Source organism: Trachemys scripta, chromosome 1, assembly GCF_013100865.1.
Source record: "Trachemys scripta elegans isolate TJP31775 chromosome 1, CAS_Tse_1.0, whole genome shotgun sequence".
Taxonomy (NCBI): Eukaryota; Metazoa; Chordata; order Testudines; family Emydidae; genus Trachemys; species Trachemys scripta.
Genome location: NC_048298.1, coordinates 81,217,648 through 81,245,019, shown reverse-complemented (window position 1 = coordinate 81,245,019; position 27,372 = coordinate 81,217,648). Strand labels below are relative to the sequence as shown.

The window sequence follows — 27,372 nt, the reverse complement described above, 5'->3', positions numbered from 1 at the left end:
CTCCACATCACTCATGATTTTATATACCTCTACCATATCCCCCCTTAGTCTCCTCTTTTCCAAGCTGAAGAGTCCTAGCCTCTTTAATCTCTCCTCATATGGGACCCGTTCCAAACCCCTAATCATTTTAGTTGCCCTTTTCTGAACCTTTTCTAGTGCCAGTATATCTTTTTTGAGATGAGGAGACCACAGCTGTATGCAGTATTTGAGATGAGGGCGTACCATTGATTTATATAAGGGCAATAATATATTCTCAGTCTTATTCTCTATCCCCTTTTTAATGATCCCTAACATCCTGTTTGCTTTTTTGACCACCTCTGCACACTGCATGGACATCTTCAGAGAACTATCCACGATGACTCCAAGATCTTTTTCCTGACTTCTTGTAGCTAAATTAGCCCCCATCATATTGTATGTATAGTTGGGGTTATTTTTTCCAATGTGCATTACTTTACATTTATCCACATTAAATTTCATTTGCCATTTTGTTGCCCAATCACTTAGTTTTGTGAGATCTTTTTGATCTCTTTTGTTTCTAATAATAAATAAATTAAATAACTTAAAGAAATTTATGAAAGCTTATTCTTTTAGTGACTTTTATGCAATGTACTTTAAAGATGAATTCACATAGCATCTTAATTTATATATCTAATACAACTATATGTGTATGAATATTCATAGACACTCCGTTCTTCTGAACTGTTTCAGCAAATGGAAAGAGTGCTTATATATTCAGGGCCATTATTGTGTACAAGCTAAGGGCCAGATTCTACCACCCTTACTCACACTGAGTATCTTACTCTACCTGTATTGTAGTCCCATTAAGACCAATGAGACTACTTGCAGACTAAGGCCACAGGCCTGCAGACTTACACATGTGCTAGACTTTACCACCATGAGTGGTTCCATTGAAATCAATGGAGCAACTCATAGTAGTAAAGTTAAACACATGCATAAATCTTTACAGGACTTGGTAATAAATGGAATATGGGTGGCAGAATAGGGCCCTGAGTTATTATTTATTCAGTGCTGTAGATGTATGGTATTTTACAGAAAGGTAAGTCCCTACCCGAAGAGCTCATAGTGTCATTAATAAACACACTTATCTGAAAATCTGTAAATGCAGGATAGAATAGCTCAACAGAATTTGAAGGTCCATGAAAAGAGCACATTTTCATCACGAGCAAAGTCTCGAGACTCTGTGAAAAAGATGGACTCAGTCATTGAAAGAGAGACCCGAGCTACAATAGATAAAGGGTATATTACTTCTGGTCCCAACTGGGCTCTTACTTTTGCAAAATGTGAGTACGCTCTTTTAGCTTATATTTTGTTATACACATGTCAGAGTTGCTTACCTTGACATTGATTTTCATCTATCATACAACTGAATCTGTCATTTAGGACCAGATTCTGTAACTGGATCCCTGTAAGTGGACCCCTGCACCTGCATAGAACCCCATTGATTTCAGTGGAGCTCCATATAGGCAAAGGGATTTGGGTGCAGGATCTGATTGTTTTTTTGAAGAGAATGCAAATGTTTGCATCCCCATTTCACCACCACCACAGTCTGTTACTAATACAATGGTGCCCAAACTCCCCCCACCCCCTTGCCAGTAACGGAATCTGTTTGTGTCCCCCCCACCCTTCCATTTCTGCACAGCCCTGGCTTCCTCAGCAGAGGAGCTTGGGCTGAAGGCAGATCTGGGGGCTGAACTGGGGATGGGGAAGGAGCTGGGGCTAGAGGCGGAGCTGGCCTGGAGGCAGAGAGGGAATGAGGGCAGAGCTGGGCTGGGGGCGGAGCAGGGGGCAGAGTGGAGCTGGGCTGGCGGCAGAGCGGGGCTGGGTGGCACTCCCTCCCCATCCCCTTTGGGAGGTGACCTGGGCCCTGCCACATCCCCCCCCTCCAATGTTCCTCTGTGCCCCTTGGGGGGGCATGCCCCACAGTTTGGAGACCACTGTACTAAGAATTAGTCTGCTGCAAAAAGCTGTTCCTTTATGTAATGTGCTGTTTTCAAAATTAGAGCATTGGGAAGTCTAGTCAATTCTTTGAGACTAATCCCAGTAAGACTTCTTTTGATGTCATTTTTTGCTTATCAACCTAAATAAGATATAAACATGTCCTGTAAATCTTTGAATGCAAATGTAATTTATGGGATCTTGTACCATGGAATTTGGAGGAATAATAGTAACATCATCAGATTAATTTTAACAACATTTAAATTTTCTTAAAAGGTTGCCAAAGTGACAAACAATCTTTAACAGATTATATCAAGGAACAGAAGGAGTTGTTTCTGCTGCAGGTACCCTACAATGTTGTTGTTCTTAAGGCTGGTGTTTTCTGAAAAATGTAGTTATAAAAGCACACTAAGTGAAATAAAAATAGTGCAAGTAACTAGATTAGAATATTTCTGTTTATCTCTAAGTCTGAATTTTTGTGATGGTAAGAGGCATCTTGACTGGAGGTTCCACACTAGTCTGCATGTCTAAACCTGCAAACACAGTAAGGGTATGTCTACACTATGAAATTAGGTCGATTTTATAAAGTCGATTTTTATAAATCAGTTTTATACAGTCGATTGCGTATGTCCACACTAAGCGCATTAAGTCGGCGGAGTGTGTCCACACTACCATGGCTAGCATCGACTTACGGAGCGGTGCACTGTGGGTAGCTATCCCACAGTTCCCGCAGTCATTGGAATTCTGGGTTAAGCTCCCAATGCCTGATGGGGCAAAAACATTGTCACGGGTGGTTTTGGGTACATGTCGTCAGTCTCCCCTCTCCGTGAAAGCAACGGCAGACAATCATTTTGCGCTTTTTTTCCGCGCAAACGCCATACCATGGCAAGCGTGCAGCCCACTCAGGTCAGCTCACCGACACCGCCGCTGTTGTGTCCTGGGAGCTGCTGGCAGCAGACGGTGCAGTAGATCTGCAAACCATCATCATACACTGCTTCCGCTGCAACTCTGCTCTGCTGCTATTGCCTCGATAGCAAATTTCTCCATGTTTTCTGTCATGGGCTCCTGGGTACGTATGTTCTTCCTCGGGAAATGTGCATGGTGCTAACCATCGTCCTCCACCGCTTCCGCTGCAACTCTGCTGTCCTGCAGACGCCATATCATGGCAAGCATGGAGCCCGCTCAGCTCACCACTGCTGCGGTGAGCATTGTAAACACCTCACGCATTAGCCTGCAGTATGTGCAGAACCTGCAAAAGCAGGCGAGGAGGCGACAACAGCGCGATCACGATAGTGATGAGGACATGGACACAGACTTCTCTCAAAGCACGGGCCCTGGCAATTTGGACATCATGGTGGTAATGGGGCAGGTTCATGCCGTGGAACGCATTCTGGGCCCGGGAAACAAGCACAGACTGGTGGGACTGCATAGTGTTGCAGGTCTGGGATGATTCCTAGTGGCTGCAAAAATTTTGCATGCGTAAGGGCACTTTCATGGAACTTTGTGATTTGCTTTTCCCTGCCCTGAAGCGCAAGAATACCAAGATGAGAGCAGCCCACACAGTTGAGAAGCGAGTGGCGATAGCCCTCTGGAAGCTTGCAATGCCAGACAGCTACCGGTCAGTCAGGAATCAATTAGGAGTGGGTAAATCTACTGTGGGGGCTGCTGTGATCCAAGTAGCCAACGCAATCACTGAGCTGCTGCTATCAAGGGTAGTGACTCTGGGAAATGTGCAGGTCATAGTGGATGGCTTTGCTGCAATGGGATTTCCTAACTGTGGTGGGGCGATAGACGGAACGCATATCTCTATCTTTGGACCAGACCACCTTGGCAGCCAGTACGTGAACCGGACGAGGTACTTTTCAATGGTGCTGCAAGCACTGGTGGATCACAAGGGACGTTTCACCAACATCAATGTGGGATGGCCGGGAAAGGTGCATGACGCTTGCATCTTCAGGAACTCTGTTCTGTTTGAACAGCTACAGGAGGGAACTTACTTCCCAGACCAGAAAATTATCATTGGGGCTGTTGAAATGCCTGTAGTTATCCTTGGGGACCCAGCCTACCCCTTAATGCCATGGCTCATGAAGCCATACACAGGCACCCTGGACAGTAGTAAGGAGCAGTTCAACTATAGGCTGAGCAAGTGCAGAATGGTGGTAGAATGTGCATTTGGACGTTTAAAAGCTCACTGGCGCAGTTTACTGACTAGGCGAATATTCCCATTGTTATTGCTGCTTGCTCTGTGCTCCACAATATCTGTGAGAATAAGGGGGAGACGTTTATAGCGGGGTGGGCGGTTGAGGCAAATTGCTTGGCAGCCGATTATGTGCAGCCGGACACCAGGGTGACTAGAAGAGCACAGCTGGGCACTCTGCGCATCAGAGAAGCTTTGAAAACCAGTTTCATGACTGGCCAGGCTACGGTGTGACAGTTCTGTTTGTTTCTCCTTGATGAAAACCCGCCCCCTTGGTTGACTCTACTTCCCTGTAAGCCAGCCGACCTCTCCCCTTCGATCACCGGTTTCAGAGGCAATAAAGGCATTATTGTTTCCATATCATGCATTCTTTATTAATTCATCACACAAATAGGGGGAAAACTCGCAAGGCAGCCCAGGAGGGGTGGGTGAGGAGGGAAGCACCAGGTCGGATGGTGAATGAGGGGAGGAGGGAAGGACAAGGCCACACTACACTTCAAAACTTATTGAATTCCAGCCTTCTGTTGCTTGGGCAATCCTCTGGGGTAGAGTGGCTGTGTGCCTATAGCCTCCTCCCCTTTCTCCCCCTGCATTCTTGGGTGTCTGGGTGAGGAGGCTATGGAACTTGGGGAGGAGGGCAGGCAGTTATACAGGGGCTGAAGCGGCGGTCTGTGCTCCTGCTGCCTTTCCTGCAGCTCCACCAGATGCCTGAGCATGTCAGTTTGCTCCCCCATTAGCCTCAGCATTGCATCCTGCCTCCTCTCAGCGTGCTCCTCTCTCCTCTCATTGCGTTCATTTAACGCTTTCCTGGACTCTGCCATTGCTTGCCTCCATGCATTCTGCTGAGCTCTTTCAGTGCGAAAGGACTGCATGAGCTCTGAGAACATCTCGTCGCGAGTGCGTTTTTTTCGACATCTTATCTGCGCTAGCCTCTGGGACGGAGATGATAGGGGGAACATAGAAACATTTGCAGCTGTGGGAGGAAAAAAAGGGAGAGTAGTATTTAAAAAGATACATTTTAGAGAACAAAGGGAAGACTATTTCACACTCAATCAAGCGATTCACATTACATAGCACATGTGCTTTTGCTACACAGTCGCATTTTGCCTCTTATATTGAGTGCCTGCTGGTTTGGTGTGAGACATCACACACGCTTGGCTGGGCAACAGAATTAGGCTTGCAGGCAGCCATGGTAAGGCAAAGGGTTTCGGCTTCTTCAACCTTCATAACATGTGGGAACAGTTTCAAACAGCAGTGCTCTCCTTTTCCATACCAAGCAAAGCCCGTTGGGTTGGCCATTTAAAAGGAGGGGCTGCGGTTTTAGGGTGAATGTGCAGCACAATCCAACCCCTCCTCCCCCAATTCTCTGGGATGATTGCTACACACACACACACACACACACACACCCCCGTGTGGCTAGTATCAGGGAAGATCCCGGTCAGCCATGAACGGGCCTCCCCCCACCGCATGGCTAACAGCGGGGATGATTTATTTTCAGCCAAAGGCAAACAGCCAAAGCCTGGGCCCATTCGCTGCAAGGTTTTGTTCTGCAATGATTCCAGACTACTTGCTACTGGCTTGGCGTGGTAAATTAATCATTAAACATGCTTGCTTTTAAACCCTGTATTATATTTACAAAGTTACACTCACCAGAGGTTCCTTCTCTGGCTTCATGGTCCGGGAGCTCGCCTTGGGAGGGTTGGGAGGGTATTGGCTCCAGGGTGATGAACAGCTCCTGGCTGCCGGGGAGAAGGGATTCTCCACTTGCCTGCTGTGCACTATCCTCAATCTCCTCCACCTCCTCATCTTCAAACTTCTTATCCCTGTTGTGTGAGACTCCCCTCTTGCAGGTGTCCACGGACAGTGGTGGAGTAGTGGTAGGGGCCACCCCTAGAATTGCATGCAGCTCATCATAGAACCGGCATGTATGGGGCTCTGACCCAGTGTGACCGTTTGCATCCTTTGTTTTTTGGTAGGCTTGCCTCAGCTCCTTAACTTTCACGCGGTATTGCTGTGTGTCCCTGTTGTAGCCTCTGTCCATCATGCCCTTGGAGATTTTGGCAAATATATTGGCTTTTTGTCTTTTGGATTGGAGTTCTGCCTGCACGGATTCTTCTCCCCATACAGCGATCAGATCCAGTACCTCCCTTTCGGTCCATGCTGGAGCTCTTTTGCGATTCTGGGACTCCAGGGTCACCTGTGCTGATGAGCTCTGCATGGTCACCTGTGCTGATCAGCTTGCCAAGCTGGCCAAAGAGGAAATGAAATTCAAAAGTTCCCAGGGCTTTTCCTGTCTACCTGGCCAGTGCATCTGAGTTGAGTGTGCTGTCCAGAGCGGTCACAATGGAGCATTCTAGGATAGCTCCCGGAAGCCAGTACCGTCGAATTGCATCCACACTACCCCAAATTCGACCCAGCAAGGACGATTTTAGCGTTAAACCCCTCGCCGGGGAGGAGTACAGAAATAGATTTTAAGAGCCCTTTAAGTCGACAAAACAGGCTTGGTCGTGTGGACGGGTGCAGGGTTAAATCGACCCAACGCTGCTAAATTTGACCTAAACTCATAGTGTAGACCAGGGCTGAGATTACTCAATGTCATATAAGTCACTGTAACTACTTGTGTGAGTAAAACTAACTCACATATTTAAGTATTTAAAGGACTTGGCCCTGAATTTGGTAAAAAAGTTGAGTAAGGCTCACATTCATCATAATAAAAGTGTTTGGATGGGTTGCTTTTTTTCTACAATTACCAATTCAGTGACAAGTCAGACCTTACTTGGAAGTTTTGATATCACTGGAGACAGAAATTCTCAGTATATCTGAAGAATATACATCACAGACGACAGTGCAGGGTTTTCCATACTATTAACTTTTAACTCTTTAACTCCAGCAGGCCCACGCAGAGGGAGGGGCAAGTGGGGCAATTTGCCCCAGGCCCTGGGCCCTGCAGAGGCTCCCACGAGAATACTGTATTCTACAGTATTGCAACTTTTTTTTATGGACTGGGCCCCTGAAATTGCTTTGCCCTAGGCCCCCTGAATCCTCTGGGTGGCTCTGAACTCCAGCAGGACTGCAGCTCTGCCCCCTGGGCTGGGGACCAGTACAGAGTCACTTTGCCAGCTCTGTACTGCCTGAGGAATTCCCTTACACTGAGGATAGTCCCCGGGGAAAGCTCTGTTACCTCTAAGGCAGTGGTTCCCAAACTGGGGTTTGTGAACCCCTGGGGGTTCACGAAATGTTACAGGGGGTTCTCGGGAAAAAATTCCCTAATGGCGGACAGAGCTGTCCATAGGGACCCCATAGGGCCAGCAGCCCAGAGCCCCTGGACTTCCAAGAGCTAAGCAGATCAAAGCAAGCATATCTATCACACTGAGATTTAAACTTCAAGACTCCTTATAAGAAATGGAAAGGGAAGTGGATATTTTTTGCTGTTTTTAAAATTAAATAGGCAGCTAGTGTTCTTCATAATAATTTTAAAAACAATAAGCTTAAGCTTTGTTGTAACATGCATTGTTTGCCTGGACTGCCCAAGACCTGAATGCTTGTGTAGGAGGAACTCTTCAAGTTGTCTTCTTAAATACCTTCATGCTGGTTCACATCTGATACTCCTTGATGAAACATAGGAGCTGTCATAACTATCAAGGAAAGGGTGTAACAGCTGTCCTGTGTACAGTACTATAAAATCCTTCCTGGCCAGAGACTCCAAAATCCTTTTCCCTGTAAAGGGTTAAGAAGCTCAGGTAACCTGGCTGGCATCTGACCCAAAGGACCAATAAGGGGACAAGATACTTTCAAATCTTGGGGGGGGGAAGGTTTTTGTTTGTGCTTTTGTTTGGGAGTTCGTTTGCTCTTGGGACTGAGAGGGACCAGACATCAATCCTGGTTCTCCCCATCTTTCTAAACAAGTCTCTCATATTTCAAACTTGTAAGTAAAAAGCCAGGCAAGGCGTCTTAGTTCTACTTTGTTTTCTCAACTTGTAAATGTACCTTTTACTAGTGTTTATCTTTGTTTGCTATACTTTGAACCTGAGGCTAGAGGGAGGTCCTCTGAGCTCTTTAAGTTTGATTACCCTGTAAAGTTATTTTCCATACTGATTTTACAGAGATGATTTTTACCTTTCTTTTTAAGAACCTGATGGATTTTTCCTTGTTTTTAGATCCAAGGGGGTTTGATCTGTATTCACCAGGAGTTGGTGGGAGGAAGGAGGGGAATGATTAATTTCTCCTTGTTTTAAGATCCAAGGGGTTTGGATCTGTATTCACCAGGGAATTGGTGAAAGGTTTCTCAAGGCTACCCAGGGAAGGAAATTAGTTTTTGGGAATGGTGGCAGCGGACCAGAGCTAAGCTGGTAGTTAAGCTTAGAAGTTTTCATGCAGGCCCCCACATTTGTACCCTAAAGTTCAAAGTGGTGATACAGCCTTGACAGGAGCCTTGTCTTATAACAGGCTTATTCAAAATGATACAAGCTACGAAAGGAAAGTGAGATCTTGGAAGAGTGTTGCCGTTTTCATAATGTAATAAAATACTGTAATGATGAATAATAATTAATAATAAATAGTGTGTAATAAGCATGTAATAAAAACAAATTTTACATTTCCAAGATCACTACTTTTATAATTTATACTCAGGTAAAGGAGAAAATCCCTGGATATATTCATTTTTAGGAGGGGGTTTGTGAGACTTAACATTTTAATGAAAGGGGTTCACAGGTTGTTAAAGTTTGGGAACCACTGCTCTAAGGTCTCGTTCTGTTGCCAAAACAGCATAAAGGAGCCTTAGGACAATGGAGAATCAGGCTTGGTATATATAGTGTGAGTGAAAAATATAACTATCGGATTCTTGATTTTGTATTTTGTATTTCTTGACACTGTATCTGTAAACTTAGCATTGAAATAATATATTTTAGACATTAATTCATGCTGTAGATCCTTGTCTGAATTAGGACAGCTATTCCTATCTCTCTGAGCACATCTTGCTGAGTTTACTTTGCTCCCTGAAATGATGAAATACAAATGCAAAATACATTTGGACATTATTTTGTACATAACATTTCCCCACTCTGTTTTCATAGTACACAGTAAAAGTAAAAAAGCAAACTATAAAGAAGCTGGAGAAATTAGCAATGCAAGCTGAGAAAGAGGCCAGCTCTGCCGAAGCAAAGCTAGAAGACGATACAGTTGCATTTGAGGAATTTCTGAAAGAAAACGACCGAAGTTCTGCAGATGCACTTAAAATGTTAGAATCGCTATTACAGTTAATGTTCGTTTTAATTTTTGATCTACCAAAAACCGTACACCTACATCCCTGTAATACTTTCATGTTACTTTTTAGTGCAGCCCAAGAAACAAAATCTAAAATGGATATGGCAGCAGATGTAAAGTCTGCTATTAATGAACTCTTCGCTATTAAAAGGTGAGACTTTTATGTTACAAACGTACTCCTCTTTTTATGGTAACAGTGGCGCAGATTCTCCTCTTCTGAAGAATACTCTGGGGGGAATTAATCTTTGAGGTTCACCCACTGCCACATTGAGCTGTTCTGTAGGTGCACAGTTTGGGCCTGTCCCCCACACCCATTGATCCCCATGAAGTGAGTTAAGTGCAGCAGACAGTTTCACAGACCTAACTGTTTTACAGCAGTACAGAATATGATACTGTATCTTCATTTTGACAGACCAAACTCCTTTAAACCGATAACCAAAGATAGTAGTGGAGACAAGTGGGGAGCAGGGCAACTGCACCGTAGGCTTGCAAAGAGGCAGTAGGCAGTGTCAGGATTTGACCTGATCAGGTTTGTGAGGAGTGATGGTGTTCTGTGCCACGCCAATGTTAGGTGCTGTTTTGCTAGATTGGATTTGTGTGTGTGTGTGTGTTGTGGGGTTTTTTTAGTATTTTATTTGTGTGAACTGTGTATTTAGTGAAGAGTGTGTGTGTGTGTGTGTGTGTGTGTGCACGCGCATATGTATAAGGATAATATTAGTGATTCTCTCAGCTTGGGACATGCACAAGTTTGAGGGTGGGGACATAGTTTTGCTAGCAAAGCTGTTAAGCTGGTAAAAAGGACAGTCTGCCCTGGATCTAGTTTATGAATGTTTTCCGCTTACTATGTAAACTTTAGGTTTTAGTGTGAAAATTGTCTGAAGCAAAAACTGAGAATGAGTTCATAGTTCTTTTTAATAATGGCTGGCATCCAGGTAGCTCACCAGAGTTGAGATCTGTACACAGAATAATGTATGGGGATTTAGTTACTGTTAAATAACCCATCATTAACATAATACCATTCACTTTTGTGGAGTTACAGTAGGGATGAATTTGTCCCTCAGTGCTTCATTTTAAATCAGTCAAAATATTAGTCATTTTGTATAGCTGACTGACAAAACCTGGAAGATAAAACCACATGTCAAAATACTTCAGTATAAATTAGTTTTATATAGTTCTTCATTTCACATTGTAAAGCTTTTTGAGAGAACTTTACAAGAAGAGAGGCATCTGAGGATTCCACCCCAGGAAGCTGAACCTTCATGGAATGATAAAGGGGAAAGTGAGAAATCCATTCTCATGTTAAAAATGGCTCCTGTTTACCGAGTAAAAGCCCAAGTGGTCCTAGTTTGTCCTTACACTACTCACTTGGGTGCAGACTCCCAGGGATCTCAGTCAAGCTACTTCCACAGTGAGGTATTTTTAGCCACACCTCTCTTTGGTTGTGTGGTCCCCACGCCAGGATGAATAGCATATTACTTCCTCCCTGTAAACAGCCAGCGGTAACACCATGCATGCATAACAAAAATTTAAAAATACAGCCAGGAAATCTCATTCATTGATGTGGACAAATTTACGTTTCTGATGTGAGGGGAAAGAGGAAAAATGTTTGTATTGTAGCCAGTACAGTGGGTCCCTGAACTGTAGATGCTACTGTAATACAAATATAATGACAATCACAAAGTTCTGGTAATCTCAGCTATACTAGAGTTTCTCCAGGATGGTTGGTTGGAGTTGTACAACTAAGCACCACAGAAACATGAGTACTGGCCATGGTGGCATTCTGTAGGGAGGCACATTGGCTTCTCCATTTAGGTATTATCAGATGCCAAGATTAATCAGAATGACAGGTTAGACAAGCCAAGGGCTGGCCTTTCTAGTCACCATTACCACAGAAAAGCAGATTTTTGAATTGGTTCCTCTGTATGAAAACCACACTGCTGTTGTTGAGGAAAAGGATATTCTTATACAGTGGTGGGTGACCTGTGGTCCATCAGGGTAATCCATTGGCGGGCCGCAAGACTGTTTGTTTATGCTGACCGTACGCAGGCATGGCTGCCCGCAGCTCCCAATGGCTGTGATTTGCCCTTTCTGGCAAATGAGAGTTGGGGGAAGTGGCATGGACTGCAGGGATGTGCTGGCCATCGCTTCCCGCAGCTCCCATTGGCCGGGAACGGTCAACCGTGGCCACGGGGAGCTGCAGGCGGCCATGCCTGCGTACGGTCAGCATAAACAAACAGTCTTGCAGCCCACCATCAGATTACCCTGACGGTCTGGTGCGGCCCACAGGTTGCCCATCACTGTTCTTATAGCTCCAGAAATCTTTCTGGTCAAAATAAATTTCTCTTTCCACAATTCCTTGGTCATAGTTCTTCTATCGTTTTACTCTAACATTTAGCACTCCTTTGGAAAGTTGTGCCATATAATATATGGAGATATACCTATCTCATAGAACTGGAAGGGACCCCAAAAGGTCATCAAGTCCAGCCCCCCGCCTTCACTAGCAGAACCAAGTACTGATTTTGCCCCAGATCCCTAAGTGGGTTTAGTAGGCCAATGCTCAAACCACTGAGCTATCCCTCCCCCCTTCTAGTACTCTAAAGATATATCTCTAGCATATATAGAGTACACATGCCACTTGTACCCTGTTCATCTCATTCTATCCAAAATGCCAAGGCCTTCAGACAGCGCCAGATTAAGGCATAAACTAACTAAGCTACAGCTTAGGGCCTCGCAATGTGAGAGGCCTCTAAAAAAGAAAAAACTGATTCCATTTCAAATTTTATCGAAATTGGTTGATAAATAAAGGAGATATGGGAAAAGAAGATTCTCTCTAAATATAGACATTTTCATTCAAATATGACAAAATATACACATCTGACTACACAAATACCCTTACCCTATCCTACCCTTACCCTTCACTAATTGTTCATTTGACAGGCAGGAAGCCAGGGCTGAGAAAAAATGAAAATTGCACTTGTAAAATTAGTATTTCTACAAGTAAGTCTGCTATCAGCCTCCTAAGGCAGGGTTTTCTTGGTCAGCTGTTACTGGTAAAATTCTGACCGTGCCTTCATAACTTTTTTAAATAAATAAATAATCTAACTGCCGATAAAATCAGGAAAAATGTGAGGTCAGAGATGGCAGTGTCATGAAGAGCAATCCTGCCAAGCTCATACTCATATGGGACTCATCCTAGCAGTGACATCATATATAGCGTCTCCCTTGCCTGGTAATGACTGCCATCTTTTGTTTATGGTACAGCACGCTCAGTCTTGTAGTGCCTTCGCTCCTGTTTTTTCAATCTTCCCTCATAGGTCATGTTTTCTAGACCTTTAATCATTTTTGTCGCTCTTCTCTGGACTCTCTCCAATTTGTCGACATCCTTCCTGAAATGTGGTGCCTAGAACTGGACACAATACTTCAGTTGAGGCCTAATCAGCACAGAGTAGAGCAGAAGAATTACTTCTCATGTCTTGCTTACAACACTCCTGCTAATACATCCAAGAAGGATGTTTGCTTTTTTTGCAACAGTGTTACACTGTTTACTCATATTTAGCTTGTGGTCCACTATGACCCCCAGATCGCTTTCCGCAGTACTCCTTCCTAGGCAGTCATTTCCCAAGTCCCAAGCTGGCAGGGAAATCAGGGGCAGAAGTAGTCTTGGCACATCAGTTGGCAGCCCCAAGGGGGTTTCTGTGATCCAACCCATCACAATCCTATCCTCCAAAGCACTTGCAACCCCTCCCAGCTTGGTATCGTCCGCAAACTTTAGAAGTACTCTCTATGCCATTATCTAAATCATTGATGAAGATATTGAATAGAACCAGACCCAGAGCTATTCCCTGTGGTACCCCACTTGTTATGCCCTTCCAGCATGACTCTGCACCACTGATAACTACTCTCTAGGAACGGTTTTCCAGCCAGTTTTGCACCCACCTTATAGTAGCTCCATCTAGGTTGCATTTCCCTGGTTTATTTATGATAAGATCAGGCAAGACAGTATCAAAAGCTTTACTAAAGTCAAGATATACCACATCTACCGCTTTCCCCCATCCACAAAGTTTGTTATCCTGTCAAAGAAAGCTATCAGGTTGGTTTGATACGATTTGTTTTTGACAAATCCATGCTGACTGTTACTTATCATCTTATTATCTTCTAGATGTTTGCAAATTGATTGCTTAATTATTTACTCCATTATCTTTCCAGGTACAGAAGTTAAACTGATTGGTCTGTAATTCCCCGAGTTGTCCTTATTTCCCTTTTTATAGATTGGCACTATATTTGCCCTTTTCCAGCCTTCTGGAATCTCTCCTGTCTTCCATGACTTTTCAAATATATTCGCTTAATGGCTCAGATATCTCCTCAGTCAGTTCCCTGAGTATTCTAGGATGCATTTCATCAGGCCCTGGTGATTTGAAGTAATTTGTCCAAGTAATTTTTAACTTGTTCATTCCCTATTTTAGCCTCTTCTGATCCTACCTCATTTTCATTGGCATTCACTACGTTAGATGTCCAATCACCACCAACTTTCTTGATGAAAACCAAAACAAATAAGTCATTAAGCACCTCTGCCATTTCCACATTTTCTGATATTATTTCCCTGCCCTCATTGAGTAACAGGCCTATCCTGTCCTTGGTCTTCCTCTTGCTTCTAATGTATTTGTAGAATGGTTTCTTGTTATCCTTTATGTCTCTAGCTAGTTTGATTTCGTTCTGTGCCTGGGCCTTTCTAATTTTGTCCCTACATACTTGTGTAATTTGTTTATATTCATCCTTTGTAATTTGACCTAGTTTCCACTTTTTGTAGGTCTCTTTTTTGATTTTTAGATCATTGAAGATCTGGGTACGCCAGGGCGACTTCTTGCCATACTTCCTATCTTTTCTAAACAGTGGGATAGTTTGCTCTTGTGCCCTTAATAATGTCTCTTTAAAAAGCTGCCAACTGTCTTCTATTGTTTTTCCCCTTAGACTTGCTTCCCATGGGATCTTACCTACCAACTCCCTGAGTGTGCTAATGTCTGCCTTCTTGAAATCCATTGTCTTTATTTTGCTGTTCTCCCTCCGACCATTCCTTAGAATCATGAACTCTATCATTTTATGATCACTTTCACCCAAGCTGCCTTCCACTTTCAAATTCTCAACCAGTTCTTCCCTATTTGTCAATATCAAATCTAGAACAGCCTCTCCCCTAATAGCTCTCTCCACCTTCTGAAATAAAAAATTGTCTCCAATACATTCCAAAAACTTACTGGATAAACTGTGCCCTGCTCTGTTATTTTCCCAACAGATGTCTAGGTAGTTGAAGTCCCCCATCACCACCAAGTCCTGTGCTTTGGATGATTTTGTTAGTTGTTTAAAAAAAAAAGCCTCATCCACCTCTTCTTCCTGGTTAGGTGGTCTGTAGTAGATCCCTACCATGACATCACCTTTGTTTTTTACCCTTTTATAATTTTATTGGGGTTAATCAGTATATCAGGATGTTCTCTAAATACTAATAAATCAGTTGCTGGAGTGTTTCTTTTGCTCTGGAAGAACCCTTCTAATGGCTTGGTGGCCTGACCTGAAAGGTGGTGCTTAGTCCTGCAGTATCCAGCAACAACACTGGACCACTCCAAATTCCTTGGAGTGGGGGGACATTAACCCAATAGGGATAAATGGGGAGAGAGATGGCTAGCAGAAAGAAAATGATCAGGTAAGAAATTTCTCATTCACTTTCCTGAAAGATCAGCAGAAAGAACTTGTGTTTAGTGTTTCATTGAAAGGCTGTCAACAGTTCAACACACCTTTTTAGTTCTGCACCATAGTATCTATAATAAGTATGAGCCCATATGCTGAGGAGGAACTTTGAAGTCACCTCCTGACCCAGATGTGAGAGGGTTTCTCAGTAACCGACATTTTGAAAATGCCAGTGTAATATGTGACTAAGATAATGTCATTTTAAGTTGATATAATTTAAACTTTACATTTTTTTTGTATATCTGCTTGTATACTAACTGTATACTCTAATGTATTTTTCTAGTGAAATTGCAAATGCCGAATTCCTTCTCATGGAGAGTTTATATTATGAAGATTTTTTGATGAAACTTTCTCCTAAAGAATGGCAAGAAGAACAGAGAACAAAAAAGTTGAAAGCAAGAATAGACAAACAGAGAGAAAGAGAGATCATGCAAAGAGAAATGATTACATGTGCTTTCACTCCACACCAAGAAAAAGAAAGTGCACGCAAAGAGAAGATAAGTTCTTCAATTCCACGCCAACCACGCCACGGTTCTATTTTTTTAAAGCAAAGTATGTGTCTGAAAATATAAAGCACAATCTATATGAATGTGGTTAAGGCTGAAAATTTAAACACACACAAGTCAGGACTTTCAAAAATGAAGTGATTAGATGCTGATTCCATTTCAGCATTGCCAACTCTCGTAATTTTACCACAAGTTTCCACAGATTGTATGAGAGCTCGGCTTTCAGTTTTTAAAAAAGTAAGTTTCTAGCCCTCATGGTTACAGAGAAAAGCTTGAAAAAAAATGAAGCACAAGTGCACCTTAAAGACTCAGAAACCAGAAGACAAATAACAAGAACCCCAAATTTATTACCTCTTTTAAAAAAAAGTAATGATTTTTAAGCTAGTCTCATGATTTTGTGGTCTTGACTCATGATTTTTTGAACATGTAGAGTTGACAATTTGGGGTAAATAATGTGGCTGACATAAGCCCCCATTAGTGAATTGTGTCTTTTGAAGCCTGATGTTTAGGCTAGCTTTCTAAAATGAATGTTTATTTTTTTCTAGATGCCTCACTTAGGCCTTGTTTACATTAAAATTTTAATTAAAGGTGTATTTTTAAATTGATTTAGTTAAAGCAGTGCAAACCTCTGTGTGAATACTCAAATTAATTTAAACCTGTCTTGCATTGATTTAGCTTAATCTGTTAAGGAATCTTCTAAATCAGGTTTAAATCAGTATAAGAAGTGTCTACACAGGGGTTTGCACCAGTTAAGCTAAATCAAATTAAAAACTGATTTTAGCTTAACTAGTGCAAGTTTCTTGTGCAGCCAAGACCTTACTGTTAAAGGCCATTTCCCGTATTACTATTTGTTTTTCCCTGTAGCAGTTGGAAGAGCTTTCTTGCTTAAGCTGTACCTCAGATAAAAAGTTCCTTTACATTATTCTTTATTTAGATCCCATTATATTCTCCACTTGCTTTCACAGTAAGTCAGAGTAGTATCTTTGTTGTTACTGTCAGTCAAGCCACATTTCTTTTAGTAAAGCTCTTCAGTTATAGTTCTGTTTATATCTTTAGATAGAATCTATACAGCAAGTACAGACAGGCGCTTCAGTTCCTTTGAGAAAAGTGCTGGACACAATAGGAAAACATCAACTCTAAGTGAGAGTTGTCACCTGAAAACAGCGGTGCATGATAACAAAGGTATGAGGTCTATGCAGTAGGGTGGGGAAGGTATTCCTGTTCACTGATGGTAAAATTCACACAGTCATGGAGGGTTCATACAAGGTCCTCCCCTTAGTAGGGTTGTGTCTGTGAGGAGCAGGGGCAGAGGGTGCATAGATGAAGCAGCCGGAGATGTGAGTGCACACTACAAAATTAAGTCAACCTAAGTTAAATTGGCGTACAGCGATCGCAGTACTTACTGTGATGCTTCCTGTCCACACTATGCCCCCTCTGTCAGTGGTGTGTGTCTTCACCAGAAATACTTCCACCAACTTAACGGTGTGGCGCACTGACAGCTGGAGTCCTCACCCCTGCCCTGGGGCGGGGGACTCCAGCTATGAGCCTCATGTGGGGCTGACAGCTCAGACTGTCAGCCCTAGGGAGGGTGGGAGTGTCTCCAGCTTTGAGCCCTGCATGGGGTTGACAGCCAAAAACAGGCAAAGTAACACATTACCTACACAGACACACTGTCACCCTGACTACCTCCACCTAAGGGCTACATTGCTTGCAAAGGTGGAGTTATGAGGTCAGTGTAGCGGGTGATTTACATCAGTGGGACCAATGTCTACCTTACGTCTTATGACTGCTTTATGTCGACCTAACTCTGTAGTGTAGACCAGGCCTCAGTTTCAAATAGCCTGACACAAAAGAGCCTATTGGGGCAAGGCAGGTAAAGGACCACTAGATCGGTGCTTATGCTGATCCAGTCTCACTGCACCCTTTCATAGGAGTTAGAAGGGGCTGTAGTCACTGTTCAGGGCCACAGGCTGGAAGAGTGGCCATAGAAATTATGCACTGTACCTCTGTTGCCTGGCTGCAGGTTTGGGTATGGATTCCATCCTTTCCCTTCCTGCTGCTGTTGCGGAATTCCCAACACAAAGCCTGACTGTTTAGACCAAATGCGGCCACCAGGGTCTTTACATTCGGCCACAACAGCCTCCTGGGTGGTGCGGGGGAGGAGGAAAACATTGGCGCCTCCCACTCCCTCCTTGTTGCTCCTCATTGCACTGCCCTGCACCGCCTCTGGAGAGAGGTGGGGCACAATGCTGCAGGAACAAGGTGAGTTCTTGACCCACATTGTGGGGAGGGGGTTTGGGCGGCAGGCTCCAGCGCCAGGACATCAGGAACCTGGCTATGCGGCCCCAGCCTCCGACCGCGGGGCAGCAGTTACTGACACACGCACATTCCGGCTCTGGCCTCCAGCTGCAGGACTTCAGCCTCCGACGCCTGGTTCCAGCTGTGCAGCAGTGGGCTCTGATCCCTGGCTCCAGCCATACAGTTCCTGTCCCGAGCTCCAGGTTCTGGCCGCGGGTACTGAGCCCCAGCCTTGGCCGCAGGGCAGCAGACATCAGGCTCTAGCCACGTGATAGTGGGGCTCATCACCAATCCCCATTGCCCCTGGCCGCCGCTGCCTCCCATGGCCCTGTATCCACCCCAGCACCCTGCTGCCTTCCTGGCTTCGCATCCATCCCCTCCATTGCCCCAGGCCCCCACTGCCTCTCCTGGCCCCACATCCATCCCACCATCGCCTCTGGCCCCTGCTGCCTCCCCTTCGCGCCCCCCCCCATCCAGAGCTTAATGGGTCCTGGGGCTTGCTGAGAAAGGTGATATTAACAAACATGCAGGTATCACTTTTCACAGCAGACTTATTAGCTATCTGTGAAAAGTGATACTTGTATGTTTGTTAATATCACTTATCACTTTTCATAGCCTCCCAGGTAGCTTCAGTGTGCTGTGATATTAACAAATATACAAATACCACTTTTCACAGCAAGCCCCAGGACCCATTAAGCCCTGGATGGCGGGGCAGAGTGAGGCAGCATTATTTTTATTATTGAGTCTGCCAAAAAAACCTACGAATATAAATTACAATGACTTGGATGTGAATTTATGCATTTTTAATTGTTTTTCCTAACGTTAATTAAGTATTTTAGGAAAAATTGTCAGTACAGTGAGAGTTGGTGGCTCTGGTATTAGGCCACCAAAAAATTAGTTGTGAGAACCCCTGGCTTAGACTTTGGGAGGAGCAGGCAGGATGAATTTCACCATGAAAGAGCTGCAGAGAAAATATTGATCAATGCTGTAGTTTAAGTTCACTTGTTTAGTCATCTACCTGAGTGAAGGAAGTATGCATTCACTCCTAGGCTACTCTGACTTACTTATGTCTATGCCATCCAGAACATACAACCTCCACCACAGCCTTCCATCCTTGATAGACTCTTGCTGCAATCTTAGCTTCTTCCCATGTCAATCTGATAGCTTTTAATTCTGCTTCTGTTGTGCAGTTCCATGTTATCTTGGTCTATTTCATCACCTCTTGCCCTAGGGGTGGGTGGGAGGTTTCTTGTCCAACACCTATCTTGGATATGTTGTTCAGGTCATTCCTCCATTTATGTCCTAACCATCTCCACTTTCGTTCTGTAATTTCCTGTCCTATCAGTTTCTGTTTTGATCTCCTCCAGAGCTCTTTGTTTGTGGATTTGCAACTGTTTATGAAAACATGGGAGTTTAGATGATAAGGTCTTCACAAGTCTGCAAGTTTCGGTGCCAGATAGTAAGACCGACTAAGTAGTGGTATTAATTTGAAGTTTTGTTTGGAAGTCAAGATTTCTGCCCTCCAGATTGGTTTTATCATTATGAAGGCATGCCTGGCTTTCGCCGTTCTGGCTGTAATGTCTTTGTCTGTTCAACCTGTTGCACTTATAGTGCTGCCAAGTTATATGACATATCCGACCTCTTCTGTGTTGGTCGCAGAAAGTGTTATTGGTGTTTTTTGTTGTGTGCTGATTCCCTTGGAACATGGATGCCACCTACTACAGTACTTCAGGAGTTGGCTAGTTGAAGCTGCATTGTCAAGAATCTGGTAAAATTGAGTAAATGTTTTACTTGCATGAAAGGATGATTAATAGTTATTTGTGCTTCTTGTTTCCATCATTAGCTCTCTGCTGGCATGTTCAATTTCCAATCTGAGAAGTTGAATTGGGCATGTAAACTTATGATTTTACCAAGAAAACCGAAGTAGTTTAAGCTGCCAGTACTTTAGAGCATGCATGGACCTGGCTAAGCACTGACTTATGGCAGCCCTTAAGATCTCTGACTTGAAAATGAGGGCAGCAGAAACTAGAATTGATGTTTTAAATGGCCACATCTATAAGTCTAGGTACTGTTATTCCTGCAAGTAGGGAAGAAACTTGAGGAAATGTCCTATAGTGGAAGGGATCTCTTTTTGTGGTGGGGGTGGAAGGAAGAGAGGGGCAAGTTTACCTTAAATTGATCAGACTGGGGAAACTAGAACTCAGGTTGCCTCTGATGTACCCCAAAATAGAGGATTGCTATCTCCTCTTTGCAATTATGGTATAGGAAACACAGGATTATGATTGTATTCCCAATTCCTATTCCTCAAATGAACCCCTAAGGAATTAAGATACTATTTTCACAAAATCATAGATTATAAAGCCAGAAGGGACAATTGTGGTCCTCTAATTTGGCTGCCTGTATATAGGACTTCCCTGAATTAATTTCTGTTTGAATGAGAGCATATCTTCTGGAAAAACATCCAATCTTGATTTTAAAGTGTTCCGTGTTGGAGAATCCATCGCAAGTCTTGGTAAATTGTTTTGATGGTGAATTACCCTCACAGTTAAAAATTTGTGCTTCATTCTGAATTTGTGTTTAGTTTCAGCTTCCAGCCATTGGATCTTTTATACTTTGTCCCTTAGATTGAAGAGCCCTCTGTTATCAAATTTCTGTTCCCCATGTAGGTTCTTACTGTCACAGTTAAGGCCAACTGCACCTGTATTTCAGTAGTTCAGCAAGGGAATCCACTCTTGGCTTTCAGCACCCCAGCTGTTGCCTCTCTTGGGTGGAGACACCAGCCTCTCTTCCTTCTGCCCAGGGCATTCCCAGGCTGGACAGTTCCCTGCCTCCACTGTGTCATTCCCAGCACAGACAGATACCCTAGGACACTTATAGACTCATAGACTCATAGACTTTAAGGTCAGAAGGGACCATTATGATAATCTAGTCTGACCTCCTGCACAACGCAGGCCACAGAATCTCACCCACCCACTCCTGTAACAAACCCCTAACCTATGCCTGAGTTATTGAAGTCCTCAAATCGTGGTTTAAAGACCTCAAGGTGCAGAGAATCCTCCAGCAAGTGACCTGTGCCCCACGCTGCAGAGGAAGGCGAAAAACCTGCAGGGCCTCTGCCAATCTGCCCTGGAGGAAAATTCCTTCCTGACCCCAAATATGGCGATCAATTAAACCCTGAGCATGTGGGCAAGACTCACCAGCCAGCACCCAGGAAAGAATTCTCTGTAGTAACTCAGATCCAACCCTATCTAACATCTCATCACAGACCATTGGGCATATTTACCTGCTAATAATCAAAGATCAATTAATTGCCAAAATTAGGCTATCCCATCATACCATCCCCTCCATAAATTTATCAAGCTTAGTCTTGAAGCCAGATATGTCTTTTGCCCCCACTACTCCCCTTGGAAGGCTGTTCCAGAACTTAACTCCTCTAATGGTTAGAAACCTTCGTCTAATTTCAAGTCTAAACTTCCTAATGTCCAGTTTATATCATTTGTTCTTGTGTCCACATTGGTACTAAACTTAAATAATTCCTCTCCCTCCCTGGTATTTATCCCTCTGATATATTTATAAAGAGCAATCATATCTCCCCTCAGCCTTCTTTTGGTTAGGCTAAACAAGCCAAGCTCTTTGAGTCTCCTCTCACAGGACAGGTTTTCCATTCCTCGAATCATCCTAGTAGCCCTTCTCTGTACCTGTTCCAGTTTGAATTCATCCTTCTTAAACATGGGAGAACAGAACTGCACACAATATTCCAGATGAGGTCTCACCAGTGCCTTGTATAACGGTACTAACACCTCCTTATCTCTACTGGAAATACCTCGCCTGATGCATCCTAAGACCACATTAGCTTTTTTAACGGCCATATCACATTGGTGGCTCATCATCATCCTGTGATCAACCAATACTCCGAGATCCTTCTCCTCCTCTGTTACTTCCAACTGATGTGTCCCCAATTTATAACCAAAATTCTTGTTATTAATCCCTAAATGCATGACCTTGCACTTTTCACTATTAAATTTCATCCTATTACTATTACTCTAGTTTACAAGGTCATCCAGATCTTCCTGTATGATATCCCGATCCTTCTCTGTATTAGCAATACCTCCCAGCTTTGTGTCATCTGCAAACTTTATTAGCACATTCCCACTTTTTGTGCCAAGGTCAGTAATAAAAAGATTAAATAAGATTGGTCCCAAAACCGATCCCTGAGGAACTCCACTAGTAGCCTCCTTCCAGCCTGACAGTTCACCTTTCAGCACGACCCATTGTAGTCTCCCTTTTAACCAGTTCTTTATCCACCTTCAATTTTCATATTGATCCCCATCTTTTCCAATTTAGCTAATAATTCCCCATGTGGAACCGTATCAAATGCCTTACTGAAATCAAGGTAAATTAGATCCACTGCGTTTCCTTTGTCTAAAAATCTGTTACCTTCTCAAAGAAGGAGATCAGGTTGGTTTGGCACGATCTACCTTTTGTAAATCCATGTTGTATTTTGTCCCAATTACCATTGACCTCAATGTCCTTAACTACTTTCTCCTTCAAAATTTTTTCCAAGACCTTGCATACTACAGATGTCAAACTAACAGGCCTATAGTTACTCGGATCACTTTTTTTCCCTTTCTTAAAAATAGGAACTATGTTAGCAATTCTCCAGTCATACGGTACAACCCCTGAGTTTACTGATTCATTAAAAATTCTTGCTAATGGGCTTGCAATTTCATGTGCCAGTTCCTTTAATATTCTTGTATGAAGATTATCTGGCCCCCCTGATTTAGTCCCATTAAGCTGTTCGAGTTTGGCTTCTACCTCCATATCCTCGTTCCCATTTGTCATCCTACCATTATCTGTAAGCTCCTCATTAGCCTCATTAAAGACTGAGGCAAAGTACTGCTTGCTTGCTTTCTCTTCAAAAACAGAGAACAGTGCAATTGCTACACATATAAGTTATCACATAGTATTTTCTAAGCAAACCCATTTTTCTCAAGGTAAGAAACATTACAGAGAAAACATTAAAAACAGTAAGAGAACATACATGCATGGTAATAAGCTTACCAGCAGGGCCGGCTTTAAGCCGATTCAGCCGATTCGGCTGAATTGGGCCCCGCGCCTAAGAGGACCCCGCAGCTGTCCACTCCGCCCCCAGTTCACTTCCCCCTCCTCCCCTCCCCTGAATGCTCTGCCCCCTGTTCCTCCCCCTCCCCTGCTTCCCGCGAATCAGATGTTCGCGGGAAGTCTGAAAAGGGGCAGCGGCGGCAGCAACAGGTAAGGGGGGGGGTGCGCGAGGAGGGCTCCTGGGAGGCGCGGCCCGGCCCAGTCCAGCCCTGGCTGAGCGGCCCCGGCCCCGGCGGCTCTGGCTCCAGCCTGGCACGGGCCCCGGGGCACCGGCCCCGGCCGAGCGCACCGGCCCCGGCCGAGCGCACCGGCCCGGCCCCACGGCTCCGGCCCGGCCCTGGCGCCAGCCGAGCACCCCCGGCCCCGGCCCGAGCGGCTCTGGCCCCGGCCAAGTGGCTCTGGGTCCGGCCCAGCTCGGGCCCCAGGACAGCGGCCCCAGTTCCGGGCGAGCACCCCCAGCACGGCCCCATGGCTCCGGCCCCGGCCGAGCACCCCCGGCCCAGCTCGGGCCCTGGGGCACTGGCCCGAGCGGCCCTGGCCCAAGCCCCGAGCGGCCCCGGCGGCTCTGGCTCAGGCCCCGGCGCGCCGGCTTGGCCCCGGGCTGAGCGACTCCGGCCTGGCCCCGGCCCCAGCGGCTCCAGCCCGGACCCAAACCCTGTGACCCCAGCCCGAGCAGGGCCCGATTCCTGGGGGTGGGGCTTGCTGGCGGCAAGCCCCACCCCCAGGAATCGGGCCCCGCTCTTGCTAAGGCCGGCCCTGCTTACCAGAGTTCGTCCCAACTCTCACATGGGTTCTGACAAGTGCAGTCTTTTAATACCCATCCTAGGGGCATCCTTGTGGTTATAAGTTCAGAGCTTCAATACAGAACAAGCACCCTCGTAACATGTTCAGTTCCCTTATTATATGGTTTGGGTCTTTGAACTGGAGTCTCCGGAACCAGGTAGTTAGTATACAAAGAATCTCTCCCCAGGGCATATCTTCAAAAGGTTGGCTTTGTAGGGGGAGAATTTGCATTCCCTTCACCTCAATATATTTCTTAAGGAAACCCACTTCAGAAGTATTGTTCCAAAAAAACCTTTGAACTTCCTTATACCTTCCAGGGACTGCATTAATCTTGTCTTTCTGTTAAAGAAGTTCCATACAATTTCACAATAGTACATAAACATTTGCACTTGTTATGCCGTGAACTCCAAAAGTGTTAACCCTAATTCAATAAGGTTTAACTTAATTCAGTAAAGTTTATCTTAATTCTGCAAGGTTTGGTCAGGATATTGTCAATCTATAACACTTAGGAATCAAGTCACCACGTAACCTTCTTTTTGATACGCTAAACAGATTGAGCTCCTTGAGTTTGTCACTATAAAGCATGTTTTCCAATTCTTTAATCATTCTTGTGGCTCTTTTCTGAACCCTCTCCTAATACATGCAAATATGTTTACTCAAAACTTTAGCCAAAACTAGGAAGGAAAAAGTAGGAGGTGTGGCCAGGATAGTTTTTAAAGTTTTTCAAAGAGTTACATGAGATGTCAATGGAATTTTCCCTTTCTGAGCAAACTTTTACAAAATATAGGCCAGGTTACATTGACAAAACATGATGGTATATGTATGAGAGATGGTGATTATACAAATAAACAATGGAAAATTAGAAACTCTACATCCCTATTTTGGACCATGCTGTCTGCTCCTTGTTTTGCAGCTTATCGCCCCAAACCTGTAAAGACTTAAATATGCACTTAACTTTACACCTGCAGGTAGTCCCATTGACGTAAATCGGACTACTCCTGGGTAAATTAAGCATGTGTATACCCATTTTCCAGATCAGACCTAAGTGAACATTTTAGGACTTAGTTTTGCATCTTTCCATATCTAGAGAAGGAAAACGAGAGAGGGTAAAACACCATGGAAAATAATAATACAAAATAATTTGCTTATGCAAATACAGTGCAGACAAGACTTAAGTTTTATGATGAAATGGAACTTGGATGAGATATCTTTTCTACTGTATTTTTCAGGGTTCTGATATTTTATAAAAATTATAATAGAAAGTTAACATGAAGAAAACTTGTGACTGAATAAAGAACAGGAGTACAGACTAACACGGCTGCTACTCTGAAATATGACTGAATAGTTAGTTAAAAGTATTGTAACTGAAGAGTTATTTGATAATGTTCTCTAGCGGCTAAAGCAATCCACTGGTGAATAGAATCATCTTTTTGTAAGATATGCTTTAGTCCCTCACAAGCTAGTGAGCTCAATGCAGGGGTAAGTGGGTGAAATTCAATGGCCTGTGACATATAGGAGGTCAGGCTAGATAATCTAATGGTCCTTTCTGGCCTCAAAAGCTATGAACGCTAGATTACATAGCTCTGCTACTGACTCACTATGTGGCCATAGGCAAGGCACTTAAATACTCTGTTCCTCACTGAAGACATCTGTAAAATAAGTATAATGAGATGAATATCAACATGTATTGATTAGAGAGCTACATATAGATGGAAGTGAAGTTTAGCTGCTTCACTGCTAGACACTGAAAAAAGAAACTGAATCACAGCGCAAAGGAAAAATATCTTGGTGCCTCAAGTCCAAAGCAAGGAAAACACATCACAAATGACTTTTATAAAGTGGGTAAGAAGTTGTTATTATTCAAAAGCCTTAAAATAACATTGGTTTCATTTACAAGTTATGAAAACAGGATTTCGTTGTATTTATCTAATATATATTTAGAAAGAAACTATATGATAGTTATAGACAAACTGGTAAAATACATCTTCTTAACATCTGGAGACCATTGCTGGTAACATTCCAAGGATCAAGATAAGAATATACCCCTTAGAGTGTAAGTTCATGTTCATATAGATGAATAATATTATAATTTGGATACATATTTACTTTCAATTTTATCCTTTTATCTCTTCACATTTTGAAGAAAATGAACGCAGGTCTTCTAGAAAGCTCACAGAAACAGACTTGGGTGAAGAAGTGAAAATGTTAAGTGAGTGCAAATCCATCTTGACTGATAAAAAAAAGACATCATCAAGGTATAGTATCAGACAAAATTTGCTTTCTCCATTCTCAGTTTGCTTTCTCCATCTTCCTGTGTACAATAAGAAGAAAATATATCAAGTAAGAGAGCAAATGAAAATAAGAAATGCAATTATAACAGATACCTACATACCATAGTAAGGAAGTTTATCAATAAATCTCCCACCTCCATAGTGATAGTGATTTGGCAGTGGTACCAATGGCCAAAGCCAACTAGAAGGATCCACATTTGTGTGTTCCTCTGCCCCCAGGTCAGCCTCTGTTCTGAGCATTGACATCTGGTAGATAGAAAGATTTAACAATCATCGATGCTAGCAACTTTAAATCAACAACTTAGTATTAAGGTGACTTGTGGATGAAGGCCCAAGAGTTTGTTGTGATTATTCACACCAGGAGAAGTATGATGACTGAATGAAAATTTTGTCAGTGAACATCTGGAGCCAGACCAGTATCGGGTGAAGGTGCCTGTAATGGGACAGCTAAACTAACTGTCTTGTGGCTGAAAGCTCACAATTAGGCTTGGCTGAGGGGCTCCCTCAGGAAGTGCAGCACTGGTTACAGAGCAGTGGAGTAGAAAGACAAGAGGACTGGGAGAAACAAAGGGGAACAGAGTTGGAGGGAATTGAGAACTGTAATTTAGCATCGTATAGTTAACTGTCCTTTTCATCCTCTTTTAGTTAATGTTGTTTTTCTTTGCAGATAGACGTCTGTTTTGCCCATCCATTTTGCCATGTTTCTGCCCTTGATTATGTGCTGGAACCTGCTGAAGGGCTATCCCAATTTAAAAAATAGATATCCAAGGCAGCGTGTGAGCTATTGAGCTCACAATGATTGCTCGGTTTGCCTACACAGTCATTAATACCTGTGTATAACACACGACTTTGTGAAGCACTTATAAAGCAGCTATTACTGAAAAAGGCAGAAACTATTCTTTTAGGTACAATAGAGTCCTGAAGAATCTGTAAGTACAGGACAGTGCATTGAAATAGTTCCCTTGCAGGAATGGGTGGGAGAGTTGCTTTATAAAATCAAATTTAATCCTGTTGGTTAAAGCTTCAGTTCCTACCTTCTCTCCACTGCATGCTTTCTTGTTGTTGAGAAAACAAGACTATTGTGCATATGTGGAGACGACTAAGGCCTAAGTCTTCAAAAAGTTGAAAACATCTTTTGCAATGATGGGAGTTCCCTTTCCACACACACTGAAATCAGAAAGCTCTTGTAGGATTGGGATTTTAGGCTTAGAAACCAGGAACT

General features: G+C 43.6%; 1 protein-coding gene across 1 annotated transcript in view; it reads left to right on the top strand.

Annotated features, from left to right (window-relative positions):
- The window catches only part of CCDC38 (coiled-coil domain containing 38), a 52,872-nt gene that overhangs the window by 7,138 nt on the left and 18,362 nt on the right, over positions 1-27,372 (top strand). Inside the window, exons 4-9 of the mRNA XM_034773132.1 lie at positions 1,127-1,301; positions 2,233-2,300; positions 9,226-9,389; positions 9,486-9,566; positions 15,435-15,703; positions 26,003-26,114. Of these exons, the coding sequence (XP_034629023.1) occupies positions 1,127-1,301; positions 2,233-2,300; positions 9,226-9,389; positions 9,486-9,566; positions 15,435-15,703; positions 26,003-26,114 (869 nt within the window). The remainder of the gene's footprint in view (positions 1-1,126; positions 1,302-2,232; positions 2,301-9,225; positions 9,390-9,485; positions 9,567-15,434; positions 15,704-26,002; positions 26,115-27,372) is intronic.